The sequence below is a fragment of the Triturus cristatus genome, chromosome 8, assembly GCF_964204655.1.
Source record: "Triturus cristatus chromosome 8, aTriCri1.1, whole genome shotgun sequence".
Taxonomy (NCBI): domain Eukaryota; kingdom Metazoa; phylum Chordata; class Amphibia; order Caudata; family Salamandridae; genus Triturus; species Triturus cristatus.
In genome coordinates, this window is record NC_140591.1 from 251,928,528 (window position 1) to 251,941,704 (window position 13,177).

Genomic DNA, 13,177 nt, shown 5'->3' on the forward strand with positions numbered 1-13,177 from the left:
GGGTAAGTACGGCGAGCTTTGAACCTGATGATAAATGTTAGGACAGAGCGAGTGGCAGGGGGGTAAGCACAGCGAGCTTTGAACCTGATGATAAGTGTTAGGACAGAGCGGGGGCAGGGGGTAAGCACGGCAAGCTTTGAACCGGATGATCTGTTTTAGGACAGAGCAGGGGGGTAAGCACGGCGAGCTTTGAACCTGATTATAAGTTTCTGGACAGAGCGGGGGGCAGGGGGGTAAGCACAGCGAGCTTTGAAAATGATGATCAGTGTTAGAACGGAGCGGGGGGTAAGCACGGCGAGCTTTGAACCTGATAAGTGTTAGAACAGAGCGGGGCGGGGGGGTAAGCACGGCGAGCTTTGAACCGGATGATCTGTTTTAGGACAGAGCGGGGGGCAGGTGGGGTAAGCACGGCGAGCTTTGAACCGTATGATCAGTTTTAGGACAGAACGGGGGGAGGGGGGGTAAGCACGGCGAGCTTTGAACCTGATGATATGTTTTAGGACAGAGCGGGGGCAGGGGGGTAAGCACGGCGAGCTTTGAACCTGATGATACATTTTAGGCAGAGCGGGGGGCAGCGGGGTAAGCACGGCAAGCTTTGAACCTGATGATAAGTGTTAGGACAGAGCGGGGGCAGGGGGGTAAGCACGGCAAGCTTTGAACCTGATGATAAGTGTTATGACAGAGCGGGCACAGGGGGGTAAGCGCGGCGAGCTTTGAATCTGATGATCAGTTTTAGGACAGAGCAGGGGGGTAAGCACGGCGAGCTTTGAACCTGATTATAAGTTTCTGGACAGAGCGGGGGGCAGGGTGGTAAGCACGGCGAGCTTTGAAAATGATGATAAGTGTTAGGACAGAGCGGGGGGCCGGGGGGTAAGCACGGCGAGCTTTGAACCTGATGATAAGTGTTAGGACAGAGCGGGGGGCAGGGGGGTAAGCACGGCGAGCTTTGAACCTGATAATAAGTATTAGGACAGAGCGGGGGCAGGGGGGTAAGCACGGCGAGCTTTGAACCTGATGATAAGTGCTAGGACAGAGCAGAGCGGGGGCAGGGGGGTAAGCATGGCGAGCTTTGAACCTGATGATAAGTGTTAGGACAGAGCGGGGCAGGGGGATAAGCACGGCAAGCTTTGAACCTGATGATAAGTGTTAGGACAGAGTGGGGGCAGGGGGATAAGCACGGCGAGCTTTGAACATGACGATACGTGTTAGGACAGAGCGGAGGCAGAAGGGGTAAGCACTGCGAGCTTTGAACCTGATGATAAGTGTTAGGACAGAGCGGGTGGCAGGGGGGGTAAGCACGGCAAGCTTTGAATCTGATGATAAGTGTTAGGACAGAGCGGGGGGCCCTATTGACAAACTTCCATGGCATGAATAGTGGTGAGGCTTGCAAACAGGAGCAGTTTCTGTCCTCCCTGTCCAAAGGGAGGGGTCGAGAGGGGAAAGAGCAGGCTGGAGAAGGTCTGCGGAATACAGAGGCCGGAGAGAACAGCCAGGGCCTGTGACCCATGACGAGAGAGGAAAGCCATATGGCGCCTCTGCTCGTAAGCGCATGCCCGCGCACATGCACTGAAGCTCTAGGCCACAGTGGTAGCATTTTCTGAGGCCCTTACTAAAAGTCTCACCAGAGCACAGCGCATGCGCTGCTCTAGGCTCCACCTAAAAAGGAACACGCATGGACGATTAGTGAACAGTGCAAGGTTGTAGTAGTCTTTTTTCTTCCATTTTTAGCATGGCCTTAGATTGTAAACACAAAATGGAGACGGGGCACAGAAGATAAAAAGCAGCCAACTACGGTATTTGGAGGATTGGAATAGTTCTTATAAGGAAGTTAAAAAAGAGAAAGAGGATAACAAAAATATCGGAAAAGCATTATTGGCAAAGGCAACAAATCTTACTGTTTCTAAAGAACAACGTTATTCACATTTTTATGCCTTTCAAAAGCTGCAGTTGGCACTTTCACCATGCAGGCTGTAATACGGACTTAACTAAAATTAAACACAAGTGCTTTTAACAGCAGGCTTCAGCACTTTAACCCAATATTAGAGGTCCCATAGGCATGACTATTCCTTTTTCACAAAACTGCCACCTCACTCCTAGAGTAAGATATACACACTGTAGACATGGATGTAGGTTAGCCATTGTAGTTTTGATGCAGTAATGTAAGTTACGTGTGGTAGGTCGGCATGGTAGGCGTATGGTAGGTGAGTTGGGTATGCCTGATTCGGGAAGGTAGGTTAAGTGTGGTATGTTAGATATGGTGGTTGGTTATATTATGTAGGTAAATTATGTTGGTACGGTATTGTAGCTATGGCATTTATGGTAGGCAGGCGTGGTAGGTATGGTAGGTTAGTTAAGGTAGGTAGGTACATTAGGACAGTATTGTAGGTATGTTGTGTAAGGGAGGTTTGGCATTTTAGGCAAGTATAGCAGGTTGGTGTAAATTAGGTTTGGTAGGTTAGTTATGGTAGGTAGGTAAACTTCGGTAGGTAAATGAGGCAAGGTATTGTAGTTGTGGAATTTGTGGTAGGCAGATATGGTAATGTAAGCATATTAAGTGAGGTTTTCTATATGTACTGAACTGCAGGTAAGGCAATACTTGTTACATTCTTTTTATTGAAATTACACAAATAAAAATCATAACATTACGTCCCCAATCGTACACAGGTAAGGCAATATTGAGCTTACTGACACACGTTCCTAAACCCTAGTTGCATTAACTTTAGGTACTTTAATCTCAAGAAGTAGCTGCCGCTGCGTTAACGGAATGGATCATTTCCATATTTTGTTATTCTAGGTTGATGCCAGCGACACAAAAGACAAAGTACTCGTTTTCTTCAAGCTGCGTCCAGATGTCATCACAGAAGACAATCTTCACAATAATATTCTTGTGTCCTCCATGTTGGACTCTCCAATAAATACCTTGTACCAAGCAGTGCGGCAAGTGTTTGCTCCGATTTTATTAAAGGTAAGCTCACCCCTCCTCATTTTATATATTCTGTAAGAAGCGTTTTTGATTGATGTGATTGTCAAGAGTTTATTTCAGGTTCAAATATCACCAATGAAATACTTATGAACGATGTTCTGATGATAGTCCAACAAGAAATCATAATAAAAGTAAAAATCCAAAATGGAATGGTGATAAAACGATAGATTATATATAAATCATGAAAATAGAAAACTCATGGTGACAAAAAATTTACTGTACCCCTTCAAACCCATCCAACCTCGCAGGCTCCGTTCTTTGTCTGAAGAGTTTATCTCAAGTGACCTAAAGAGTCCGAGTCAGAGCATTTAATAGGAGCTATCTATTCGAAGGCCAGAGCAGCAGACTTTGTAAACACCAGAAATCATGTTAGAACTAACGCCCAGGTCCCTACATTTGATCACGCCATTTCTTTTTCATGATTACGTATTTTAGAAGGCAGTAGTAAAGAAAAATGTAATTTCACGCATTTCACTGTAGTTGCTACATGAAGATACCAGTAGAATACGTTTATTGTTATTAGTTAATAAAAACCATCACAATTCAAATTAGATGTGCATATAAAAGAAATCCTTTTTTTAAAAAAAATTCATGGAAGATACGCTGCACTCCGAGAGAAATTGATGCTGTCAGGGGCTGCAGACAACCAGTACCCAAACAAACACTGGCTAGAAAAGTGGGCAACAGTGGCATTTTTGGGTTCAAAGCATAGTTTGTTCCAACTTCGCTGAACCACATTGCTCGAAATCGATGTTAAGGCATGAATACCTAAGATACATATATTTTTCATTTTGCAGTGTAATTAATGTAATCTACCAGGGTGGTAAGATGGTCTAGTTGGTAGCACAAGCCTCGTAGTGGTTATGCTTGCTCCTGAGATCTGTTTGTGTCTTCCAAAGGCATTGGTTGAAATCCTGACATGGCCCAGTGTCTCTCATGCTTAAAAGGTTTATAAAATGAGTACCTTGAAGTTGTGTAGCAATATCATACTGATCAAAGCGCACACCTTTCAGAAATAATAAAGGTGGTAGGAATATTCCCCCCATTGCACAAAATTCAGAAGGCCTTTAATGACAGATCTTTTTCATCTTTACCCCCGTTGGATACACCTTAGACAACAGCACTTCTCTACACGTGGCAAACCTCATGGCAAGGCCTCAGATGGCTGAGTTATCTCTCAGGATCTCTCAACAGGTTGGTGCCAACTCCATGTAAGGCATCGCTCACGTGGCAGACTTTGCTCCAGCCCTACCAGCTTCGCAAAGGCCTATTTGTAGGAGACTGGCTTAGTATAAGGTGCACACTTGAAAACAAGAAAATATAAACCTCGGCACTCTTGTTCAGTTCTCTATTAATTCATAAAGTTATTCAGAATGATTGCTCCAAATATCAGCACGACATGAGTATAATTCTTGCTGAATCCATTTAATAAAGGTATATAACAACATCTAAAGTCACAAAGTTAAAAAGCAGACAATTGAAGGCTTAGAAGAAAGTGCCTTTGGAGAAGACCGTGAAGACATTCTGGCAGTGAAGAACCTGCAAGCAGAAGGGACAGACTCTATGCCACTCGGAAGTGAACAGGAGGCACGAAGACACAATGCCCACCGACGTCTGGAGGTTCACAAGAGGCGACTGTGACATTGTCGCTGCAACTGTGATGACCAGGCGATGCTGAGAAAGACCAGGAGCTGTGCATGAGCTGCCCCACTTCGGATGTCGGTGACTAGGTGATCGGTGTCCGACGGGAGCATCACCAAGCCTTGGTAGCCGCAACCGGCGTGGAAAATGAAAAAGGAGGAACGTTGGGCCCAGCAAGGTCCAAGGGACTCACCAACAGCAGGAGAGTCAGAGCAGACCCGAGCCAGCAGTGAGCCCACTGAAGCAGTAGAAGACCCATAGGAGGACCCACAGGCCAAAGGCATAGGAGTTGCAAGAGGACCTCGAGCAGCTCACCAAAGAGAAAGGCCCACGGTGCAGAGGATGTAGTGAGGACGCTGATCTTGGAGGAAAGAGAGGCTGGAGGCTGGAGCTTCTTCTAGCCCAAAGATCTCTGGAGATCACAGCCAACAGGTCTTGGCAACGGCAAGGTGACGCGGTGCACAGGGGATCGGTCCCAGCGGTACCGAGGAGGGGTATTGGCTTCAAAATTGCAGAGAGGACAGGTCGGACCTCGAGGGAGTTGCAAAACCACTACCTGTGTTGCTGAGCCTCGGGAAGTCCAGGAGCAGCAGACCAGGCAGCTCTGTTGCGGTGCCAGTCGTTGCAGGGGAGTGACTCCTTCACTCCAAGGGATATTTCTTTGGGTGTCCTTGATGCCCACAGGTCTGTTGAAGAACCTGGAAGAAACAAAGACGATGAAGAAGACTTGAAGAACTGCAAGACCAGGAGCAGCAGGAGTCTTCCTTGGTGCAGTCTTGGTTCCAGTCGAAGTCCAACGAATTCCAAATGTACAGACGGTCAAAGGGTGACATGGTTTCAGGCTTGAGCCTTGACCCACGACAAATCTGAGGCCCCACCCACAGGTAAGCTCTTAAGTACCCTGGCTTGGAAAATGAAAAAGGAGCAACGTTGGGACCACCAAGCTCCAAGGGACTCACTAACAGCAGGAGAGTGAGAGCAGGCCCCGAGCAAGCAGGGACCCCCACTGAAGCAGTAGAAGACCCTCAGGAGGACCCACAGGCCGAAGGGACAGATGTCGCAAGACGACCTCGAGCAGCTCGCCAAAGAGAAAGGGCCACAGTGCAGATGATGCGGTGAGGACACTAAACTCAGTGGAAGAGATGCTGAAGGCTGGAGCTTCTTGTAGCCTGAAGATCTCTGGAGTGCAGAGCCAGCAAGTCTTGGCAGTGGCAAGTCGACACTGTGCACAGGGGTTCGGTCTCAGTGGGTCTGACAAGGGGTAATCGCCTCAAAATTACAGAGAAGACTGGTCAGGCCACGAGGGAGTTGCAGAACCACCAATTGTGTTGCAAAGCCTCGGGAAATCCGTAGGATGACAGGAGCAGCAGTCTGGTCAGCTTTGTTGTTGTTCCTGCATGGGAGTGACTCCTTCTCTCCAAAGGAGATTTCTTTGGATGTCCTTCATACCCACAGCTCTATTGAAGAAAATGGAAGAAGCAACAAAGAAAACTTGAAGAACAGCGAGACCAGGAACAGCACGATCAGGAGCAGCAGAAATCTTCCTTGGTGCAGTCTCGATTCCAATTGAAGTCCAACGAAGTCCAAGTGTCCAGGTGGTCGAAGAGCAACATAGCTTCAGGGTTGAATCTTGTCCCAAGATGAATCTGAGGACCCGCCCACAGGCAAGCCCGAAAGTACCCTAAGGAAAGGGTTGGAAGAACTGAGGGGTCCCTCCCAGAAGAGGGGCTGGACAGAGAGGAGGATACTCCCATGTTCTTTGTTCAGTTTAGCACCAGAGCGGGAGCCAAGGGCTCCCTGAACCTGCTCAAACTGGAGTATGCAAGTAGGGCACCAAATGTGCCCTTCAAAGCAATATGGTGGCATTGGAAAGCGCCTCCACCCCAGCCCAATACGCTATATCCTGCCTGGGAGGTGGTCACACCTCCCTGTGACAGGAAACCTATTGTTCTACCTTACCCTGCTCGAGCTCAGCAGAAGGAGGGAAAAATCGTGTCTGTGGTTGGCAGCATCACTTGCTTGCTTGCAGACCCTGAAAGGCTGTTACTGGGAGTAAAGGGGGGTACCCAAGGGAGCCCCACAGTACATGAGACCACACTTCCAACACTGGAATCGATGTTGGGGTATGATTCCAACATGTGTGATACTAAACATGATCGGGTTCTGTGCAGCCACTATATAGATAGACATCTCATAATGACCGATGTCCACTACATGTATTAAAATGGCAGACCGCACTTACAAAGCCTGGAGAATCGACTCTCTGGGGTTTGTAGGGGTGTCCTGCTCATGCAGGGACATCTTCACACTTATAACCAAGCACCCTGCCCTCAGGATGGAGGAGCCTGCCGTACGGGTGCCATAGGTTTAAAGTGCAGTATCCTCAGATATTACGAAACTTATATTTGTTGTGAGAGGTGCAAGCACAAACTCACACAAGCTTCAATGGTAGGCCTGTAGTCACTTTTTTAGTGGACTCCCCTGGGTGGCATAATACATGCTGCATTCCATGGGAGACCCCTGGTGTACCTATGCCCTGGGTATCTTAGTACCATTTACTAGGGACTTACAAGGGTACACCAGTAGCCAGTGGTGGAGGTACAAAAGTACTTACCAGGTCAATTTTGGGGAGAAAGCACAGTGACTGGACTGGGGTCCTGCTTAGCAGGATACCAGTCAGACTAGGTCAAAAACACACTGATACCAAGCAAGTAACCATGAAAGCAGATCCTACTTTCTTACACTATTTTATACTGAAAGGGACAAGAGACGCTTAAAGATTAGTAATCTTCACACAGTGTAATTTGCATGTTGGATATGCGAGAGGTCAGGAAAGATGCAATGAAAAATGCCACATCGAGAACCCTATCGCTATACATCCAACACCGCCCCACCCTATTATGCCCATTTCATTTCACAGAGCCTACTAGTGTGCATCATACATGCTCAGCATAGTAAAATTGTTGTGGGTATTCTTCACATACACAGAACTATGCACAGGAAAACAGGACCTCGGTGTATAGGGGCTGAACCTTCCTACCACCTTAGTACCTAAAATCCCAGACCTGACTAGCTATAGTGTCTTATTCGTTCTACATAATCATGAAGCTACAAATGATTAGACAACCCAGAACACAACACTCCCGACTCTCTCAGGAATCGCGGTAGCAAGACATACTCTTTCGTTCACTCACTCATACTTGTCCACAATAAGAATTTTCAGAGTCACTGTTAAAGTTTAAAATGTTTATTTTAACTATCGTGCTCTTATAATGCAGTATTCGAGCCACTACCAGCAGTGAAATGCATAAACCTAAAACAGTTAGCATTGTTACAATTCCATAGAATATAAAGGGGGGTTTCATCGTATACAGACAGTGTAAAACGGACTATAAGGCCTAACCACCCTCCCCTTGGTAAGGTGAAGTTTATTATATAAAGGAAGATCTCTGGGCTTTGTCAGCAAACCCCATACCTTTACTGCCTAGATGGAGGTTTTGCATCATAGGAACAGCATAACAAGGGGCATTGTTTATCAACCTTGCACATCGTGTTCAGACTAAACTCCAGCAGCGCAGCTGTGTTAGCATGTTGTGTCTAGGTTCTAGGGACTGACCAGAACAGGATAACAAAGGGCATTGTTTATCGACCTTGCACATCGTGTTCAGACTAAACTCCAGGAACAGGCAGAGAACGCAGAAAGCAGACAGTTCTCATGTGAAAGGCACAAACAGAGTTTTGCTAAATAAAGTAATGTAGTAACATGCGCAAAAGCAGCATCATGGCAGCAGAGCTCATGCTAACTTAGTAATGTCGACAATGACCCTAATGGCCATACAACAAAATGGTAGTTCATTCGTCTTTGGTGTATCTGCTGATATTTCCAAGAAGCAGTAGTACTGTAGTAGAAAAACAGTGCAGCTTCTAAGAACCAAACATACTCTGCCGTGCAACACAAGTGCTACTATTAGTTCAGCACACAAACAGCGTGACATCAGCGAAAGCACATGCATCAGATTACATCCAGTGACAGCAGAAGCAGTATTACCTGCACAAGATGTACATCCAGTGACAGCAGCAGCAGTACTACCTGCACAAGATGTACAGACAACGTACATCAGCAGGACGTGATGTGCCTGAAAGTCGTAAGACCGTAGCAGCACTACAGCAGTAAGAAACCGTGTTAGAGCAGCCATACTAAGTGAACTAGGTATACAGAAACAGCATTTCTGACATTACCTGCAGTCCCTAAGGATCCTAAAAATCAGAGAAAAACATTTTTGGCTTACATTTCTTCCTTTTTGGTTCTGAGTTTGGATCCATTTGAAAGGATTTCAGTGTTCCATTTTATGGAAGCCTTAGATGGGTAATATTTTTCACACAGTACCAGTGTTTGCAGTCTGTCTGCTCTCAAGACAGTCAGAGCTCCAACAATCGGAGCGCCATTGCAGGTGCTGTGCGACCATTCCTCTGTATTTTATGCTACAGTGGAAAATAGGCATCTTTCTGAGCACTCTGTATTTGCCCCACTGCCCCACATTAGCAGCCCCTCCTCTTAGAACAGTTGTATCTTCTAAGGGAATTTTCAGTCTCACACTCCCTGGCTAAACTTAAATCGGAATTTCCTGTTGTTCCCTTTTAAGCAAGAGGTTTTTGATGGATACTTCTTCTTGAAGATTCCCCACCTCCTGAATCTCATCCAGGCGCCACACTGGACCAGAAAATTTGCAGTAGGTCTCCCAGGCCAATAGGTGGCACCATGTCTCCACGTTGACTTTGATACCTCCATGGATGTATAATCACAGAGCCATATATGGCCATTGTAGCTTTCTTCTATTTTAAAGGTGTTTGCACTGCTTCGGTTTCTGGCTATTTAAGCCCATTTTCAGTTTCTCACTTTTCCAGATTCTTCAACCTAAGGGATCCTGAATTTTGTTGTAACACTAGAGAGAGTGAGAGAAAAGCAAGGCAGTTGCAATCTCCCAAGGATATAATATCACAGAAGCAATTGCTGGTGCCTATGTCCCCGATTCCGGTTCAATAGGTGTTTAGAGTCAATTGTAAATTGACCCAGATAGCCCTATATAACAGATGTTGTCGTAAGACATAACCATAGGAAGTGATGGGATATCCACAGATATTGGAGAAGACGCCTCACTCACTAATAGTGACATGCTTCATCATTGGCGTCTTTCCACACCCAGGTAAGATGGTACTACCTGGGCGGACTCAACCAAAAGGTGTAATGGGAGTTCTTATATAAATTTTCTCTGGTTATGCAGGGAACCAGTTTGGTGGTAGATACTAAAAATACCTCCAGGTATACCCCTGGTGTGAAGCTTTATTCTTGGGGTACCAGGGGTACCAAATAAAAAGTGTATGCTGTGATGGGGTTGTTTTGAAAATATTGTTTCAAATGTACCCACTTCTTATGCCAACATGTTTCGGCCCGCGCACAGAGCCCACAAGGGTCTGGGGCCTTCTTCAGGGCTGTCTTGTATAATAGTTGGTTTCCCTGACTCAAGGTTGATCATGTGCTACATGCAAACCCAGGTAGAAAAATGAGGCCTATTGAACTCACCTAAAATTAGAATCCAGTAGATTTTCTAGAAGGAGAGAATAGTGTCAAAATCGTGTTTGAACTCTGTTTGGAACTCACACCCATCGTGACATCAATGACTCAACTCTGTGTGGCTATATCACTCCACCCGTGATTGGTGCGATATCGTCTATTCCATTGTGTTTGTTAGTGTCAATTTCGCATCTCTAACTTGAGAGTGACTAAAATAAAAAACTCTCTACCCTTAACCATACGGAATACAACTCTCATTCGTTCTCCAAGTCACCTCGGGGGTAATAACATTGTAATTTTGTGTGTGCCCCGTGTTTCATATCAAAAAGGTGGGGGCAAAAAATGGGGAAAATGTCATCGGTGCGCGGTGTGTGAAACCGATATCCTCTCCCAAAACTGCACCTTCATGTAAATGCTGAAGCTGTGTTCATCAGATAACCATTCTCACCTACTGGTCAGTGCTAGAATGCACCATGCGGGTCACGTGATTATTGGTGCCGTCTTGTAGTCACACACTAAGGGTATAAATCAAATCATGAAAGATACAAACGGTGGTCGTGTGGTTACGATTTCAGAACATCACGTACTTTTACACGTTTAATGTGGGAAGCTACACGTATTCTTGCTGCATCACTTGTACTATGAAAGTTAATCAAGAGCCCTTCCGTCTATGTGGTAGTATTTCTCACGTTCTCAAGTGCAGACCTCTGTTTTTTTTTTTTTTTCCTCAAATCATAACACGGGGCAGGCCCCAGTTGTTTATACTCGGACCTGTTGACCGTAAGACCCTATTAGCTTAACCAGATCCCCGTCATAATACAGTTAAACAGGAAACTGATGGTAGCGTAAAGTTACAGACGGTAGTTGAAATGTTACGCGTTCTCATACCACACATACACTATATTGTAGCAGTACTTAGAAACACCGACACATACACGTTTCTTAGGGCAGACATACGATCTATTCAGCTGCATCTTACTTCGTCAAAGATCGGTCACCGTGGATACACCTATAGTGTTCACTGCCCACCGCCGTGTGAATCTAGTGTGTGTGTTGTGGTTTTTAAATAATTAGTGAGCTTCCGTCCGTCTTCCGTATAGCGTGAACAGCGTATTGTGTGATTAGATACGGTCTGTCACGTGGATAGACGATAGGACGTGCATCCGTAAAGGTTGCTCAGGTGTCTGCTGTGTGACGCGTCCGTGGTGGATTACTGGGAGATGTAGGCCGGCCTTGGCGTGTTTGCACCTTATTTTGGGCTGAGAGGGGAACTTTAACTGGAATCATATTCACAATCCCTTACAGCCAGATGCACAGTGCGGAAATACCGATGTAAGATAACATTGAGTAACCATATCCCATTTACCCTTGTGTCGCAGGATTGTTCTCGTCTGCGTATGTAAGGGGAGACTGACCATCCTTCCAATCATTATTGCAATCTGAAATTGTGAGGAAGAGTGGCCCCCGGATCTACTCAGGGATTATCCTTTGTCAGGAACCGATCATTGGTTGCCTCAATGTAGTCCGCGTGTCGTGCCGTCTGTAGTTGTTAAAGACACATGTATCAGTGCAACATCCAACCCCCTTGTTAGTGTCCAATCGTGTAAAATATTTTTACATTGTGAATCTCCATCTCAAGTAATTAGTTGATTTTTTAATATTATTATTGATCAGCGTCTTGGGACCTTTTGATTCAGAGTAGATACTAATCCGTACTAATCACTATCAGTGGCGTTCAAACTATGTGTATGGTCCTGCTCATGTTAACAAAGACCACGGAATTTCCTCATTTAACCCATTGCTGACACTTGACAATCGGTAGATCCATCGTTGTTCTGCTTTCAACAGTTGTTTCTCATTGCATTGGTCGGGCAGTTTTTCAATGATTGACCAAGTGAAATCATTCTCACTATGTCTCAGCGTTTGGAAATGGCGCATCATCTTTGTGACCGTTTTTCCGCATCGGAAGGTACTGCGGTGTTCATTCAATCGTGTTTTGACTTTACGTGAAGTCATACCAATGTACCTCAGATTACATTTACAGGTCATGATGTACACCACATTCTGGCTGTTACAATTCGAGAACGACCTTTGTTCCCATGGTGTTTGTAGCCCCAAATCGATGGTTTTACTTGCTTTTGTTAACGTACACACATTACAGCTTCCACATGGAAAGTGTCCTACAACTACGGGTAAGTCCCATAGTGTATTTGTGTTATCTCTGATTCCTGTCTTCTTCTTGGGGCGAGTGTGTACTATTGAGTCCCGTAGGGATTTGCCGCGTTTGAATGCAAAAAGGGGTTTGGGTAAATTAAGAGTTCCTGAGTTTAGGGTCTTCCAGTGTCATGATATGATCCCCTTTAATTTGTTGGATTCAGTGCCAAAGGTGGTGACGCACACTATTCGTTTATTCTCGGGTTTGAGATGAGATTCCAGTAATGCTTCCCTTGGGTTGTTAATTGCCCTCTTGTTAGCTTGTTTGATTAGCCGTGGTGGGTACAGCTTAGAGTGTAACTTTTGTGATAATTTCTTTGCGTGTACCATGTATGTTTCCTTCTCTGTACAATTCCTGCGTAGTCTCAGAAATTGTCCTACTGGTAGATTATCTTTCAAGGTTTTCGGATGAAAGCTGTCGTATCTCAGTAAGTTGTTCACGTCTGTAGGTTTGTAAAAAACCTCCGTTTTCAATTTGCCTGTATCGGGCCAGATTTTTAGATCGAGGAAGGTAATCCAGTCTCTTTTTACAGTCATTGTGAACTTGAGATATTGGTCTCTTGTATTTAACCAGTTCAGAAAGTCCTCTGCTGTTGCTTCGTTCCCTTTCCATATAAGGAAGATGTCGTCAATGTATCGCTTCCACACCGACATGTTGTCAACATACGGGTTAGTGTCGGTGTAGATAAATTTGGTTTCAAAATCATGGACATATAGACATGCTATACTAGGTGCACAGGTCATACCCATGGAAGTGCCATGAGTCT

At 45.5% G+C, this 13,177-nt stretch overlaps 1 protein-coding gene across 1 annotated transcript in view; it reads left to right on the plus strand.

Annotated features, from left to right (window-relative positions):
* The window catches only part of DYNC2H1 (dynein cytoplasmic 2 heavy chain 1), a 1,714,832-nt gene that overhangs the window by 32,219 nt on the left and 1,669,436 nt on the right, over nucleotides 1-13,177 (plus strand). Inside the window, exon 2 of the mRNA XM_085621461.1 lies at nucleotides 2,795-2,965. Coding sequence (XP_085477587.1) covers nucleotides 2,795-2,965 — 171 coding nt within the window. The remainder of the gene's footprint in view (nucleotides 1-2,794; nucleotides 2,966-13,177) is intronic.